At 43.6% G+C, this 18,090-nt stretch overlaps 1 protein-coding gene across 1 annotated transcript; it reads right to left on the bottom strand.

The window, feature by feature from the left end:
- Positions 1-681: 681 nt before the first annotated feature.
- Positions 682-16,781, bottom strand: LOC308579977 (uncharacterized protein). Its single transcript, XM_081181076.1, has 6 exons — positions 16,628-16,781; positions 9,676-9,786; positions 7,977-8,111; positions 6,577-6,710; positions 4,469-4,554; positions 682-1,793 (listed from the first exon to the last, which is right to left on the bottom strand). The coding sequence occupies exons 1-6, from the start codon at positions 16,644-16,646 to the stop codon at positions 1,673-1,675; spliced, it is 606 nt and encodes a 201-aa protein (XP_081037202.1). The 5' UTR covers positions 16,647-16,781; the 3' UTR covers positions 682-1,672.
- Positions 16,782-18,090: the final 1,309 nt, after the last annotated feature.

Raw genomic sequence — 18,090 nt, 5'->3', positions numbered from 1 at the left:
TTGTGTGTGGTTTACCCACAGATCTACAAAATTTGATTCCAAATAACATCTGCAAAGATGATATTCAGTGAATTGTGAAATACAGTGGTACCTTGGTTCTCAAACGGCTTGGATCCCAAACATATCAGCTCCCAAACGCCGCAAACCTGGAAGTAAGTGTTGCGGTTTGCGAACGTTTTTTGGAAGCCAAACGTCCATTTCGGCTGTCAGCATTGTTTCCAGGGCCAATCAGCCAATCAGAAGCCATGCCTTGGTTTGCGAACGGACTTCCAGAACAGATTGGGTTCGAGAACCAAGGTACCAGTGTACTCAGAATCCAATCGTTATTGCTACTACCTTATTCATTTGAAATACTTCTCAGTTTATGCCAGTCAAGAAGTGTTTGCATTTGTAATTTGACCTAGTTTGAAGGGCGAAGATCAAACTTTGCATACTGAAGTAAATCTACCCAATCCAGACTTCTAGACCCAGTACACAACCACAAGACACAGCTACCCTTTGAAATTTGCACTTTTGTGATGCAGTTCTCTAACAACAATAACAACAGTATGTAAAAGAATGCAGACATTAAAAATATGCGTTAGTGATAATAGCATATTAGGGAATATGCTGGCAAAAATGCATACGCTGGGCACAACTGCATCCAAAACATACAAGGAGAAAAGCACAGGAAAATGCAAATAATTTTTCATGAACTTTAAAAATATTTACAAACTGATGCAGAAATAAGGGTGAATTAAGATTGGAAAAAGTTGAAATGAGGAGAAACCAAAACTGTGAGATTTGTCTATCTTTAACTCAGCATTTCTCAAGCAAGTTCCATACACAACAGTGTATTACTTTAGGCTCAGCTCAATTCCTTGAAATCAGGTAAGTATAATTTGAGCTTCTTCTTCTGTATTTTCATTTTCATTCTTTGCCTTCCCTTATTTTTACACGTTTGCATAATCATCCAGTCATATCCTGAACTTTAGAAAGACTGAATCAAAGCCAGCACTGAACATTTTCCCTCTTTTTCCTCTTTCTTCTTTTGTATTTTCAATATTAGTTCACATTGCCAGATGAGCAGCGAGGCAATTTTCTCTGATTTCCCTCTCATTACTGAGGCACATTTCTAACATCCTTTTTTTCTGGCTGAAATCCACTTTTGGAACTGTTTTTCAGTTTGCTGTTCCCTTGTTCTCGTAACATGCTTGTGCTATTTAAAGCCATATTTAATGCTCTCTCTCGCCCTTCCCATTTCCTGTTTACTTCCTTTTCTTTCTTTTTTCAGTTTTCAGAGCATGATCCATTTCTGCCCCCAACAGTGATGTGGTGGAAGACAAGATGCAAAGTCTCTGCACAAACACACACAAGAAGACCAAGAGCTGGTCGCCGCAAGCAGACACACCTGCTCTTTAGTGCTATACCAAATTAAAAAAAGACCATTCTCAGCTGTTTGCCCACCTCAAAATTGGCTGTTTTGTTTCTGCTCTGGAGATATACTTCCATAGCACTATAACAGCCATGTGAGACATATTCCTGTGCAACCGGCCATAGAAGTGCAAAGTCCGCCGTACATTGAAACTATGAACAGAGCACATACATAGACGAGCACATTACAGTTACATGCCGTAATTTTTCACAAATGACAATATAAAGCTTACAAAGTAACATGGAAATATATTCTTTCTTATGCTTGATATTTTTCACAAATGTAATACAAAGGATGGGTGCAAGAAGTTTGTGAAGGAGCAATCGTATTGTTTTTCCAGGAGACAAATGTACAATTTTCATTTTCTGTCTTCCGAGTTCTATAAAGAAAGAATAACATGCTTCATTTTTACTGGGAAAGAATGACCCAATTCTACAAGTGTCAGTTAAGGAACACACAAGGACACGTAGATTGCTTTCAACTGATCAGGACTCTTTAGCACTGGTGAGGCATTCGTTGCCTTTCTGCAATCAGTTGGAAGCAGAATTAAAACGGTGGACCTACATGACACTTTAGATAACGCTGTTTTCATTGGGCAATGTTCCACTATATATTACTAATTCATTTTATTGGAGCATTTCCATCTGAGCTCTCCAATTCCAAAATGAAACACTCAAAGTGTCTAACATAAATACAACCAATTAACGACAATAAACTCCTCCACTCCTGTAATTTGCAGGGAACAGGAAATGACTTATGAAGGACAATTCATGAAAGTCATGGCCATAGTGACTGAAAAGGAATCAACTAATTAGGAGGATGTGACTAATTAAAAAGGTACAATAACTCAAAAGTACTCTCCATAGTACTTTGCCAGTCCACACTAGACAGACTGGTGCTGCAATTGTATTTTACAACAAAAAGAGGCCCTTATCAGGTCTGAATAAATTGGGAAGACAGCAGAGGAGCTCACATGGGCTGTCATTACAAATGAAATTTACACATAAAAAATCAGTGAACAAAGGAGGTCAATTCCAGTGAAAATAGGGTGGAAGTGACCTTAAAGGAAGGTCCAGATGAAGGATTTATTAGGTGTTGAATATGCTGATTCACTGCACAGGTAACAAAAAAATCCAGTCTCTCCCCCTCTCAATCACTTTAGGAGAATCTACATCTACATCTAGAAACCCTGTACTCCATTGCCTAGGAGAGAACTACTCATGTCGAAAGCATCACACGCACAGAAGATGGACCACCACTGCTCTCCATCTGACATGAAACATCAGAAGGAGGTTGGCTCCATTCACACACCTTGTCACACCTCACTGGATTGTTGGCAAATGCTAATGATAAAATTTCCCTTGGTGGATATGATAAGCCTCAATGATGTGATATCAAGGAGAACTGGCTTCCTTTGGTTGGCCAATCCCCTTCCTAACTGATCAGCACTTCCTACCAACTGTAAAATCTCTCATTCTAATTGGTTAACAGGGTTCTCATTCTGCTATTTTAGAAATCTTCAATATATGCTATACTTTTATGTGGTTGTTTGGAAACTTGCCTTGATCTAAACCGGTGCCTTAGATCTCTTTGGTCACACTGGGCTAACATGTAAGTGTTTTGTTCTGCTGGAGGCTACACACAGCAGAGAGTAGCGTTTTAGTTCTTATTTCCTGGAATCTTGCAGGAGTCTGGCATCTCCCAGGTCTGAGTTGGGGGTGGACTGTTAACAGGAGTGGTGACAGCCTATCAGTTTGGGGGTTTCGATTGACACTGAACCCCTTAACCTTTACAGGTCTGTGCTGTAAGTTCCTACAGAAACATCAGGAGGCGGAAACAATTACAGTACCTAGTGTGACAATTTACTTAGGGAAGCACTGGTAGGTTTGTCATCTCTCGAATAACATTTGGTGCCCACCTAAAGGCTTGGTTCTCATGTATTTTTAATGTGATAATTTCTCGATATATAGACTCCTCTGGAGAATTCTGATATGATGGACCAGCTTTCTGAGTGCTTTGGTTAGTCAAAATTACAACTTGCCATATCCAGGGCTTAACCCACACTAGTAGGGTTTCTCAAGAAAACTGAGATATACTGAAGGCTCATCCATACTTCTGCTTGCTCTGAATTAGAGCTAAAGAGCAGGTTTTCTGGGGGAAAGTGGTGGGGCAAAGGCAAAACCACTAGATTTATGCCTAGAAAGCATGGGACCAGCAGAAAATCACTCAGAGCCATGTTTTCTAGGCACAGGACAAGAAGCAGGATGGGCCCTGAGATGGAATCTTGTGTTGTACATGATGCAGCATTCCCAGGATCTCTGGGGAAAATAAACATGTGGTGAATTCATCACACAAACTAAAGGTTGTATACATTGGCATTCATATACCGTATTTTTCGCCCTATAGGACGCACTGGCCCATAGGACGCACCTAGATTTTGGGGGGTGAAATAAAGGGGAAAAATTTATTTCCTCCTCCCCCAGGCGCGGGGCCCCCAGAACAGGACCCAGAGCGATGCCGAAGCTGCGTGCAGCTTTGGCATGGCTCTGGGAGCTTGTGGGACTGGAGGAGGGGGAAGCCCTCCGCCAGCCTTCTAACCAAGTCGGGGGACAGCGGGAAAGGCGCGCTGTGCCTCTCCCGCTGTCTCCCGAGTTTGCGGGGCTGGCGGTGGGGCTCTCCTGAAGCCTGGAGAGCGAGAGGGGTCGGTGCGCACCGACCCCTCTTGCTCTCCAGGCTTCAGCGAAAGCCTGCATTCGCCCCATAGGATGCACACACATTTCCCCTTCATTTTTGGAGGGGGAAAAGTGCGTCCTATAGGGCGAAAAATACGGTAATTGCTCTACCTAGCCCACACTGGTCTTCGTTCTGTCTCTCTCTCTCTTCTGGAGCTTAATGGATACCTACAGCCCATGATGTGACCCTTGTCAGCTGATTTCATAATGTTCTCTTTTGAAAAGTGCAGCACACATTTGCAGCTTCATGTGGTCATAAAATTCTTGTGAGCAGATAGGAATTTGGAGAGGAGGCCAACAGCAGTAAATGAAGCTTACTTACCTGCCAGTCACTTTATTCTGTTCTCCTTCAGGGTTGTCAACCCAGTATTCAGAATTATTTCCAAGGTTCAGATTAACCTCCTTGATCTAAGGAGAGATGATGATGATGATAATGATGATGATTTTATTGAATTTATATACCACCCTATACCCGGAGGTTCCAGGGTGGTTCACAGAAAAGATAAACATAAAAACCACAATATATATATAACCACAATAAAAACAACAACCCAATAACACATCCCCCCATAAGAGAGCCACATTTTAAAAGCGCATAGGATGTCAATCAGATCAACCAAAGGCATGGTTAAAAAGAAACATTTTTGCCTGGCACCTAAAGGTATATAATGAAGGTGCCAGGCGAACGTCCCTGGGGAGAGCATTCCACAGATGGGGAGCCACTGTAGAGAAGGCCCGTTCTCATGTTGCCACCCTCCTGACCTCTCAAGGTGGAGGCACATGAAGAAGGGCCTCAGAAGATGATCTCAGGGTCCAGGTAGTTTCATATGGGAAGAGACGGTCCTTGAGGTGCTGTGGTCCTGAGTCGTTTAAGGCTTTATAGGTCAAAACCAGCACTTTGAATTGGGCCCGGAAACTAACTGGTAGCCAGTGCAGTCAGACCAGGATCGGAGTAATATGCTCAAACCATCTCGCTCTGGTGAGCAACCTAGCTGCTGAATTTTGCACTTGCTGAAGTTTCTGAACTGTGTTCGGAAAGCAGGAAAGGTCAGATCAGAGTCTGCTCTTTGCCCTCCCCCTCACTCCAGAAGAGTATAAGCAGCACTAAAAAGGAACTGCAAGTTACCCTCCAAATTAGGACCTCTGAGATAGCTCTGGACTATAGCAACTGCACCTCTAATTTAACAAACTAAATGAGATTGACTGACTGAGTGCTCACTAATGGTTCCTCGTCATCCTGGAAAAAAGGGACAGGTGGGTTGCCATGGGGTTCTGTGCCGGGCCCATGGTTCTTCAACGTCTTTATAAACAACTTAGATGAAGGAATTAAGGGGATGCTCATCCAATTTGCAGGTGACACCAAACTGGGAAGGGGAGCCAAGGCCACAGAAGGCAGAATCAGGATTCAAGATGGGCCCAGACTAACATAATTAAATTCAATAGGCTCAAATGTAAAGTTCTACACTTAGACAGGAAGAATCAGCTGCACAAATATAAGATGGGGGACACCTGGCTTGCCAGTACAGTAGTACCTTGGGTTATAAAGTTAATTCGTTCTGGAGGTCCGTTCTTAACCCGAAACCATTCTTAACCTGAGGCGCACTTTCGCTAATGGGGCCTCCCGCTGCTGCTGTGCCACCGGTGCGTGATTTCTGTTCTCATCCTGGGGTAAAGTTCTCAACCCAAGGTACTACTTCCAGGTTAGCAGAGTTTGTAACCCAAAGTGTTTGTAACCCAAAGCATTTGTAACCCAATGTACCACTGTAGTACATATGAAAAGTATCCATAGGTCTTAGTAGACAACAGCTTAACATGAGCCAGCAGCAGCAGCAACAACAACAAAAAACGGCTAATGCTATTCTAGGCTACATCAACAGAACTATACTGTCCAGATCAAGGGAAGTCATACTCCAAGCAGAAGTGTGGATTAGCACTCAGCTTGAATTTGTTCTTATTTGTGATATAAAGTTGCTTTATATAACTAGTTCATACTATTCTATTTTGTATAATTTTGATATTTAGATCTCATTTGTTGTGGGTGGGTGGGTTGGGACATATTTCTTCTTTGTTGGGTTCAACATCCCACAGTGGCCAGTGAGGTGCCTTCAGCACATTTGGCAGTGTTCAGGAAACAAATGGCAGGAGAAAGTTGTGAAGCGAGAATCTGAGTAAAATTCTGGGAAGGGGAAAGGTCACACATGGTACATAAAAGGCTGCAATTGTATGCCACTACTGTACCTAGGAATAGAGTTAAGTAAAGAAACTGAGTAGCAGATGGACCTTCACAGAAAACTATGAGGATCAAGAATGGGAAGAACAGTGTGTGTGTGTGTGTGTGTGTGTGTGTGTGTGTGTGTGTGTGTCCTGCATCACTGAAATCTAATTAATTCTCTATGCAAGGTTAGTTCCAGGAAATTCACCAATGCTCACCACTTCAGCCGTTGCCAGGGGCGCACTTCGCCTACTGCAGTCCCTCCGTGCCTTTGCCCAGGTATGTTTAAGAGTGGAGATGTAAAGGCACTTTGTTTGATACTTCTGAAAGTCCCCTGGACACTGAGGAATAACTGAAACACACAGAGCTCTGGGATAAGAAACCATGGTACTGAAACGATTCTATGTACTAATCATGAAAGCTCCAGATCTTAGCATAGCTTGCTAGTCATACACATCCATCCAAAACTGGGCTCCCCATTCTATACTGTTCAGTGCTTAATGCTGTGGATATTTGCACATTTATATATTACAAATGTATTCTACCCAGCCCAGCAGAGAGTACATAAGGTTTTGATCCATTGCCCATGGATCGTCACAACAGGCTGTGGATTTAACCTATAATTCAGCCCTGTCTTTCCTCTATTCCTTTGGGCTGTAGAGCTCCTAACACCATCTTCCCTCTAACAACTTGGCTACTGTTCTTCCAGTGTACATGCCGGTGCTACAGCAACATAGCTGAACTATCCTCAGAAACCCAAGGCAGCTAGCTATCCTCTAAAAGAGCCAAATCTGTATTTGAATATTTAATCAACTGGTACTTGACAACTTCTCACATACACAATAGTCCCATGAAAATCACATCAGGAAGTGACCACATCAGCTGCCCACAGCAAAAGGCTTTGATTCTGTGTATCAGAGATGGTGAACCTGTGGCCCTCTAGATGCTAGTAGAGTACAACTTCCATCACCCTAACCACTTGCCATGCTGGCTGGGGCTGACAAAGGTTGGAGGCCAACAGCATCAGGAAGGCCACAGACAGAGGCGGATTTAAGGGTACTCAACCGGTTTGTCCACACTGGGTGCCGAACCAAGAGGGTGCCACATTTTCTCCACTCCTCCTCACAACACACCTTTTGCCCTAACATCAATTAGTACAATGCCTCATGAACTTCTGATAAGTGCACTTTTTTCTGGAGAGAAGCTGAAGGTACATTTCATTCTCACACCCAAGAAGGGTTCATACATGAGCATGCTAAGAGTGAGAACTTCCTTTACCCACGCAAGAAGCCCGACTGCTGCATTTCCATCTGAGTGGCTCTGGGCCTGCTGCATTAGCAGTGACTGATCAGACAATGCAGAGAGGTGTGGTAACATGACTCGCCCCCTTCTGGTGGGGCTGAATGAAAGAAGGCAAGAACTGTACATAATGTGGAAGCACAGTGGGCTTCCTCCTCTGGGAGTGGGTACTTTAGGCTAGCAGGAATCCTATTTTTTTTAGTCTGTTTCCTGTGGCACATTAACAGTTCCTCTCACAGTATAAAGTTTGAGAATGTTTGGACTAAAATGACCAGCGGCATAGGATGATGTGCCCTTCTGGGTCCTCTTTTGAACTTACATTTCAGAAAGGCCAGCACAAAGGCAGCTGACGCTATTAACAGGGAAACAAACACCAAGATGTAGAGGGTGATGATAGACGCTCTCTGACAACAGCAGTCCGTATGATCAGTAAATCTGGTGGGTGTGGGCACACCTGCAGATAACCAATAAGAGTGACTATTATAGCACACACAGAGAAATAGCTGGTATCACAGAGTAAGGGGCCAGATGTGACCTGTACATATGTAAAAGGCATGTGTATATGAGATGACATGCTTAAGTGCAGCCCACTTCCTCCCCCCACTACACCTGCTGTGGATGGGAGATGGTGGGATCTGTAGTTCAAAGATGAGGTGGGGTGGTGGAGGGTGATACTTGGGGTGAGCCCCCCTAATGTATATTGACAGGCCCCGGCAGAGGGAGGGACACAGGTGGGTATACTGGCCCTGGGCCTCGGAGGCCTAAGTCAGCTGAAGGTGGGGTGGGCAGGGACTGGCTGCTTTTTTGTTTATAGTTTTATTCTATCAAGAAGCCTGCCCTGTGCCTCAGACAAACTCTCCATGGGCCTGTTAAGTGGTGCCTCAGACCACCAATTTCCTTGTCTTCTAGGCTCAATCCTTCTGAAAGGACAGATGAGCCTAGTGTGTACAGCAGGCAGATAAGCACCAGGCATCCTGATACATGATCTGTAATAGATGGTGTTTGATCAAAGCAGGAGAAGGAGGGCTTCTGGGGTGGGTCATCTGAGGGAGGTACGTTCTGGCACCATTCTGTCTAGGAAAAAAAAAGCTGCTTATATGAAAATGATGTTTTGAATGTGCTATAAAGGTACAGTGTGCACACAGCCTTAGTTTAAGGGAGGTGTATCGCTCAAGGACACATCCATTCTACCTTTCTGCACGAAGCTGACCTATCAGCATCAGTGAGTCATTTAACGAAACATCCTATTGGTTAAAAATAATGAAGGCCTTGGAAAGATGTCAAAAGGTGTGGTCACTCAGCTCATGATCTGCGTCAACCTACTCCCCTAATTTGTGGTTTAGTCGTTTAGTCGTGTTTGACTCTTTGTGACCCCATGGACCAGAGCATGCCAGGCACTCCTGTCTTCCACTGCCTCCCGCAGTTTGGTCAGACTCATGTTTGTAGCTTCGAGAACACTGTCCAACCATCTCGTCCTCTGTCGTCCCCTTCTTCTTGTGCCTCCATCTTTCCCAACATCAGGGTCTTTTCCAGGGAGTCTTCTCTTCTCATGAGGTGGCCAAAGTATTGGAGCCTCAGCTTCACGGTCTGTCCTTCCAGTGAGCACTCAGGGCTGATTTCCTTAAGAATGGATACGTTTGATCTTCTTGCAGTCCATGGGACTCTCAAGAGTCTCCTCCAGCACCATAATTCAAAAGCATCAATTCTTCGGCAATCAGCCTTCTTTATGGTCCAGCTCTCACTTCCATACATCAGTACTGGGAAAACCATGGCTTTAACTACACGAATAGCTTTGACTCCCCCAATATATGGCTTTAACTCCCCCAATAGGATAGTTTATTTATTTACCTGGAAATGATCTAGGTGAGCAATTATTTAAACAGGTTCTAGTAGGCCCTTTGGATGGGGTGATAGGGTGAGACCTCACAGGCATTTCCACAGCACATGCATTGGCTTCTTCCCAATCCCCAAACCAGATTGAGGCCATGGACATTATTGTGCTGTTAAGAATCACTTACCTGTATCTGCTTTCTGTGTTTGCTGTGGGGTTGGTTGTTGCCATCTCAGCAAATGGGGAGGTACAACATTCTCATAATCCCTTTCAGATGGGGTCAAACTTTCTATGGAATCTAGAGAAAGAAACAGTAGCTAAGGGGTGGTATTAAAATCCACACACCCTTTGATAATCATCATTTACTGTATTCTGTTTATGCCAGGCATGTCCAAAGTCTGTTTCGGGGGCCTAATCCGGTCCCTGTGGCAGTTTATTTCCTGGTTTAAAATCCTAAAAAAACCTCCAGTCCTAAAAGAAACTCAACAACTCCAACCTCCAACCTAAAAGAAGCTCAACAACTACAACTTCAATCCTAAAAAAAGGTCAACAACTTTGGTTGGCCCTTTGGTTGGCAGCCATGGCCCTTCACTTCATCAAATCTGGCCCTCTTTGAAAAACGTTTGGACACCACTGGTTTATGCAAAATGGCCATGTAGAAAAATATGTAATGTGGCTTAGAAAGTACACAGTGACCCAGTTCTTATGGCTGTACGTGATCAAGACAGCATGCTGGTATTCACAGCAAAAACTGCAGCTATTTCACTCCTCCTCCAGTCCAGCAGCTGCTCCATTACTCAGAGCTTACCCATGGTTTGGTTTGGTGTTACATGCAAACTTGGGCATGTTGCTTGTCTCCCCCAGATAAACCAGTGCCGGATTTATGTATAAGCTAAACAAGCTATAGCTTAGGGCTCCACTCTCTTGGGGGCCCCAAAAAAATTTAAAGGAAAAAAACTGGATGTACGTTTCCAAAATATAAGATAAAAAAACAAATAAAATAAAACCTACATACAGCAACAGTGTTTGTGTTGTGTATGGACCTATTAGGTCCATAAATTACCATGTAGCATATATTCAACACAAAAACAGTGACAATTTGTGGTTGACAAAGGACAGCTGGACATATAAAGGGCCCCATTATCTTCAGTAACTTAGGGCCTCATCAAACCTAAATCTGCCACTGAGACAAACCTATGAGTGATAAGCAGAAAACAAACCTTGACTACAGCCTGTAGCTTGACTGAAGTGAGGGAACCCAGCAATCCAAGTTTAGACATCATGCTAAGCCAAACCATGGCTTAGGTCCAGGTAGCAAACCAGGATAGTGAGAGTTATAGCTGTGAGTGGCTGGAAAAACTACTGCCACAACTGCAGAAGTGGCTGTGTGCCACCTAGCAAGTATTTCTTCTCCATATGGGTAAGTCCATGTACAAAGCCACATGGAACAAAATAATAGTCAATATAGGAACAACTGCCTAGAAATTGGTGCCTGAGTTTTGCTTTTTCTCTTCTCTCCTTGTCGCTTTCCCCTTGTGTGTCTGTGTTTTTAAGACCGCAAGCCTACAAGCAGGGAGTGTTTTGTTTTGATTTTATGTAAGCCTCTCTAGAAAGCTTCTCAAGAGCAGGGTACAAATGCCTAAAATAAATGAAGCACATGGGAAATGGATCCCCTTAGTGTCTATGAGATCAGTATCACAGAGGCCAGATCCAAATCTGGTAAAAGGCCCCATTCAGATAGCTTTGTAGCCCCAGCTGTATGGAGCAAATTTTGTAAGAGCCAATGGGACCACTCAACTTTTCAGTGATGTTTCAACACAAACACAGGTTAACCCCCCTCCAAAAAAACCACCACATCCTATGATTGTATGCATCACCACAGAAATGTAGCATAGTTCCAGTGAGAGATGCATGGCTTCCTTCATGTGTGGCCACCATTGGATTGCTTTGCTTGAGGTATTCTAATAGGTATGAGAATGATTACTATGAGAACAGTCACTATCCCACTTGTTTGATCCTTTGGAGAATGTTCTATGAGCTGGGGTAGAGTAGGTAATAAGTTAAAAAAAATTATTCCGCTTCTTTCCCCAGCCCTCATCTTCTCATATAATGCAACTGTTTACTACATGGCTAACCAACAACGTTAAATCCACATCTCTGTGCTAGGTTGCTCACTGATACAGGTGTGCAAAGTTGACACAGAACACTTCAGTGGGAATTAGTAATTATCTTGTTTTTATTTCTTAAAGCAAAAACAACTAACTTTTGCGCATTGGAGCAAAAAATTATAACTTCACTTATACTAATCTAGTCTGAAGTGGGGGTGACTGACCAGGAATTTTGAGGCCTTGGTGGATGGTTAAATGAAAATGTTGAACCCCAACATGCAGCAGTTATGAAAATAGTAAATTCTGTGTTGGGCTCATTAGGAAACGGATTAACTGTCAACATCATAAAGCCCTTATACAAATCTATGATGTGACTGCACTAGGAATACGATATACAGTACAGTTCTGGTCACAACACATCAAAAAGGATATTGGGGACTGAAAAGGTTTCAGAAAAGCCCAACCAACGGAGAGGGTGGAACAACTTCCCTATGAAGAAAAGTTACATCATTTTGGGTTTTTCAGTTTAGAAGATGTGGAAAGTGATAGACGTGTATAAAGACATGTGCTTCATGGTGTGAAGAAAGTGAAGAGAGTATCTTAGTATTTTTTAATGCTAGAGCCTGGGGCTATCCAATGAAGCTAAACATTAGAAGATATAAAAGGAAGTACTTCTTCACACAGCATATACCGTATTTTTCGCTCTATAAGACTCACCAGACCATAAGACCATAGTTTTTGGAGGAGGAAAACAAGAAGAAAAAAATTCTGAATCCCAGAAGCCAGAACAGCAAGAGGGATCGCTGTGCAGCGAAAGCAGCGATCCCTCTTGCTGTTCTGGCTTCTGGGATAGCTGCGCAGCCTCCATTCCCTCCATAAGTCGCACACACATTTCTCCTTACTTTTTAGGAGGGAAAAAGTGAGTCTTATAGAGCAAAAAATAAGGTAGTTAAAACCATGGAACAGGATTCAACAAAGAGTCCCATCCGTGGAAGCAATGCAAGAACTTCTACTTGTTAAATGGTGCTTTCCCCGCCCTGCTCCCATCCACATGCCTCAAAACTGGGTCACTGAGGGGTGCCAGGAGAAACACACACCCCCCGAACAGTGCGTGCGAGAAGAAGAATGAAGATCATTCCTCCTGGAAAGCCCAAATGTTGAAACTATTGGCTTTGTCCAACATTGAATTATTCCCCTTGAATTCAATACCATAAGATATATGAAGGGCTTGGTTTGCTTTAAAGGAGGATTAGGGAAATTAATGAAAGATAAGGTTATTAATGGTTACTAGTTATGGTGGCTGTATATTAACTCCAGTACCACAGGCAGCATGCCTCTGAATACCAGCTGCTCAGGAGCACAGTGGGAGGCTGCTTCTGCATTCATGTTCTGCTACTGGGCTTCGCAGATGTATGAGGGTGTTCAGGAGGGTTGGGGAACCTTCCTTAGTCTGGGGGCCACTGGTGAAGGAACAGGGGTGCGGGGGGGAGCGCAAGATCCTGGTGGTACAATCCGGCTGGGGTGCCATCGCGGCTGCCCCCTCATCCAGCGCTGGGTGCCATGCCCCTGCAGGCGGTGTGCCAAGGCCCCAGGGCACATGCCACACCCCTGCGGGTGGTGTACCACGCCCCCTGGGATGCGCGCCAGCCGCGCCCCTGCCTGCTCTCGCTCCCCCCCCCCCCGAGCTTGAAGCTCCACCACGGCTGGGGGCCAAAGGTTTAAGTGTGTGATGTCGTATTGTGGTTTTAATGTTTTCTGTTGGGAGTTGCCTAGAGTGGCTGGGCAATCCAGGCAGATGGGCACAGGGGCGAACCCAGGCTTTATTTCACCAGGGTCAAAGACCCAGTTTGGCACATGCACCAAACACACATATGTGTACACACACATACAGGCTAGGAGCCTTAATGGCACCCCTCTGGAGGCTTCACCTGGGGCAAAACAATCTGGCTAGCCCCCCCCCCCCAACTATGCCTCTGGATGGAAGGCATATATTATTATTATTATTATTATTATTATTATTATTATTATTATTATTAGGTTGGCCACAGTGGGGAAGATGATGCTTGACTAGATGGGCCTTTGGCCAAGGGCTCTTCCTGTGTTATGTTCTCAAGGAGTGCTGTTTGCATGTGTATATTTGGCAAAATTGCATGCATGAATGTGTCCATTAGGAGAAATTCACACTAGAATGCAAATGAATGTAACCGTAACTTCTCCCACTTTTAAGAAGCATCAAATTTACGATCTTTCTCCAAAACGAATTATGATACAAATGAATGTTCATGATGTTAATTTTTTGTTAAAAAACAAACAAACCTTAAACTGATGCAGAAGAGCGGAGAAGTGAATTTAAGATTCAAGAAATTAGAAACTGAGAAACAGAAATTGACAGATTCATCCATTGCAAGTTGTAAGCCACCCACTGCCCCACTCACAGCATGTGTGCAGGAGTGAGACAGAAAATGCTATGGAAAGGGATGGACAAGGGAAAAGATGTGTGACAGAAAAAGGGTGCATTGGAGGAGAGAAATACACGGTAGAGCAAGGTTCTTCCTGCAGACTGACAATTAGCTAGTGTGCCTTTGAGTTCACCAGCCAAAACACTAAACACAGGCTTCTTGTACAGTGGTACCTCGGGTTAAGAACTTAATTCATTCTGGAGGTCCATTCTTAACCTGAAACTGTTCTTAACCTGAAGCACCACTTTAGCTAATGGGGTCTCCTGCTGCTGCCGCGCCACCACCGCACAATTTCTGTTCTCATCCTGAAGCAAAGTTCTTAACCCAAGTACTACTTCTGGGTTAGCGGAGTCTGTAACCTGAAGCATCTGTAACCTGAAGCGTCTGTAACCCGAGGTACCACTGTAGTTATAACCATCAAAGCAAATAGGGCATTATTTTATATTGTTATAGGTTTCAGGGGAGTCAGTCTGAACGATACTCATGGATCCCTTCCAAACCTGTGATCCTATGTATGTGAGGTTAGAATCCACAAGAGGAAACCCTTCTTCACATGATCTCAGGGCGGGGGATAGTGACAAAAAACACCTGATAGTAAAACAAATAAAATACATATTGTAATACTAGCATATGAGCAGGAAAGAAACACATCAGTTAAAAACTACAGTGTCTGCCTATAAAATTCCTAAGCTCCCTGAAAATACATCTGGCAAGTATGCATAGCTTATAGAAAGGAGAAAGAAAAGGTGAACAGGAAATGTATGCCTCTGGTTGTAAGCTGAGCCAAAATTTCTTTTTATTATTTGGCCATTCTGTTGCCTCTTTATAGGAACTGCTTTCTATCTCTTGCCTTCTATGAGTAGAACCTTTGCAAAGTTGAGTCCCAGCCAGACGCAGTATACTTCACATGGCTTTCCTGCCCATATCACCATGATCTCATTAAGCATATGTTGCAAGGGAGGGCAGGGAACAAACTGGGGAGATGGTGCTCCATACATCCCATTGATTCTAGGGTAACAAACTAATCATGTAATCTAGTTGGCCACTGCCTTATGTGTTACTATGGTTTTTGTTTTGGAAGGCTGGGTAAAATGGACAGGTTTGATACAAGCACACATCTACCTTAAATATATATACTGTATTTTTCGCTCTATAACACGCACCAGACCATAACACGCACGTAGTTTTTAGAGGAGGAAAATCCGTAGGCATGCCACCCGTAGGCATTCCCTCCATAACACGCACAGACATTTCCCCTTATTTTTTAGGAGGAAAAAAGTGAGTGTTATGGTGCAAAAAATACGGTAAATTCCATTTTTAAGCTGCTCTCACAGCAGTGCTAGCGCTTCCGTATTACATCTCTTCCTGTCTGGCATGCCTTATCAAAGAATGCTACGGTTGCAGCCAGCCAAATCACTGTGCATGCAGAACCACTTCCGTAAGTGCAATGGCACTTCTCCTCCTTCTCCTCTTCTCACGTGCCTCCTGCACTGACCCAAATTTGTTTTCCAAGGCTGAGTGTGGGAACTGGGGGCCAAGCAAGGGGAAGAGAATGAAACTGAAGTCCTCATGTGGAATGAGAAGCTGGATACAACCCATAATATAAATAAAATCCAGGTAGAGATATAGGTAACCTTTGATACTGGTTATTACTTTAGACTAAATATGTTTTAGAAATATGTATTGGTGAGTTTTAATACACTGTACACCACCCTGAGACCATACAGTAAAAGATAAATAAACATCCCTTTCCATCCAGAGTCAGAGACAAAGAGAGTAGAATGAAACTCAAGAGAGAATGCCCAAATCATAATCTCAAAGAGGCAGCCAGGAGTGGGTGGGTGGGTCATGGAAGAGAATGCATGCCAGGTTGCAGAGGTGTGTTCAAAAGCAGTGTGGTCCTTTGTAACATCATCACATTTATATCCTACCTTCCCTCCAATGAGCTTAAGGAGGCAGACACACTTCTCCCCACCCCCATTTTATTCTCACAAACATCCTATGCAGTAGGTCAGGCTAAGAAATGGCGACTGGCCCAAGGTCACTCAGTAAACTTTCTGGCTTCTTTGGGATTTGAACCCTAGTCTTCCAGGTCCTAGTTCAACACTTTAACCGCTATATCACAAGGGCTCTTTGTTTAGTAAAGACAGTGGGCTAGAAGTCAAGAAACACTGGAGGCAAATATTAAGTCAATAAGCCAGGATGAGTCACTGCTTCTCTACCAGAAACACATAATGTTGGGAGCAGGTCAACCAGGAATGCTGGTGAGACCAGTATCCTCACGGATAGAGTCAGGCTGCTTCTTTACTTGATTTCGCAGAGCAAGCACATACTGCTCCATCCCATTCACACTGTGCTTTTGCTGAACCTGATGAAGCCTCTGTTCTGCCCACATAGTTGGCCTAATAATTACCCTCTAAATTGGTATTGGTCTCCCTTTTCAAACGTCACTTCTTTCAGTAGAGTAAGTAGACCAATCCATCAAAGCAAACGCTGGTCAAGGTAGAGAAGACAGGCCTACATGCACACACACAAACCCTTCAAGTTTCTTTTTTTGCTATCCAGTTCCTACCTGGCCTCCGACGTGCCATTTGTTCTTTTCTCGTGGTGTAGTGCAGCTCCAGCGCTCCAGAACTGTTTGAGCACTTAGCACTGTTTGCTGTTCCCTCAAAAGTGAGATGTGGCTACTTCCCCAAAGGCAGGCGTCACTGACTTGTACAACAAGTGGACCTAAATATTTATGTCTTGCAAAATTCTCAGAAGCTTCCTTTAGCTCAGAGACCACAAGCCATAAAAGGTCTACACATCATGACTCTTCTACCAGCCCCCTCAGTTCCTTAACCCTGCTTAGTGTGTAATGCTGGGAAGGGAGGGCGAGCAGCCTTAACTGCTTTTAACTTGTTTTTCATTACCTTATATGTAAATCGCCTTGAGGCAGTGGTTTAGAATGTGATTATTAATAAATGAAATACAATAATGGTGAGCCATCTTGGGCTAGTCATAGCACAAAGCAGATCAGTTTCGAAGCAAGCTGAGTCACTAAGGGGCAAAGAAGAGGAAAGGAAGAAAAAGGCTATGGGACATGAATTATCACCAGTCATCAATTTATATACCACTTACAAGTTTCCAAGCAATTAAGACAAAATAGCCTCCCTGACCTTGTACAGACAATTCTGCTTCCTTTCTAAGTAACATGGAACTCTGTGACAAACCTTATTACAAAGTTCTGGCCCTGTTGGAACAAGAGACACCAGGATGTAAACTCAAAGACACCAAATGTTATATTCTGTGGTTTTAATGTTTTAGTTGTTGTTAAATTTTATGAGCCATCTTGGGTCGATCTTTGATGGACTGGAATGCAAGTTATTAAAATAAAAGTAGTAGTAGTAATAGAGTGAGAGAATTAAACATTATTTATTTAATATACCGTTGCTCACCACCAAAATCTCCAAGCAGTGTGAGATTCCAAGAGTTCCAGGCACCAGGTCCATGTTTCGTTTTGGAAATGAGGCACAACAGAGACAGTGATGTCTTCATCATATAGGGTTTATTTACACATATATACAACCTGAGCCTATGATGGAAGGGGTCACAGCATGAACACCCCAAGGTGGTTTTGTTTCTCCCATAGCCACAGCCTTCATTCAAACAGAAATCAACCATTGTGCTCTGATCTTCTAGTTTGCTGCCTTTTGCAACCTGCAACATCCCCCCCCCCCAGGTCACATCATAGCCCACTCTTAACTCTGACTTTTGTTCTTCTAATTTTCTCAGCAATAGAGGAGGGTCCCATCCATTTACCATCTGGGACAGAACCCCCTCTCCATTGCTTTCTTAATGGCTCATCATCTTCCCTTTGTTTTCTTAATGGCCTGTCTGGCTTTAACCCTTGCTGGATCGCTTCTCGGCCTTTTGGCTAAGATCAAGTGTAGTATCTGTTCTTATCAGTTTAATATCTGATATGTCCTCTATTTGAGGACTAAATTTTGGACTTCCGGAGGCGGCGCGAAACAAGCAATGGCGGTCCTCTTCAGT

This window comes from Podarcis bocagei, assembly GCF_964188305.1.
Source record: "Podarcis bocagei genome assembly, chromosome: 2".
Taxonomy (NCBI): domain Eukaryota; kingdom Metazoa; phylum Chordata; class Lepidosauria; order Squamata; family Lacertidae; genus Podarcis; species Podarcis bocagei.
The sequence above is the reverse complement of the archived record's forward strand: the minus strand, read 5'-3'. Positions and strand labels throughout refer to the sequence as shown.

What these genes read in the sequence shown, in the direction of transcription:
- LOC308579977 (XM_081181076.1), bottom strand. An exon ending in CCCTGGCAACGGCTGAAGTG is followed by an intron (nt 4,555 to 6,576) that starts GTGAGCATTGGT and finishes ATCTCTCCTTAG; the next exon opens with ATCAAGGAGGTTAATCTGAA. An exon ending in CAGAATAAAGTGACTGGCAG is followed by an intron (nt 1,794 to 4,468) that starts GTAAGTAAGCTT and finishes CTTTCTTTATAG; the next exon opens with AACTCGGAAGACAGAAAATG.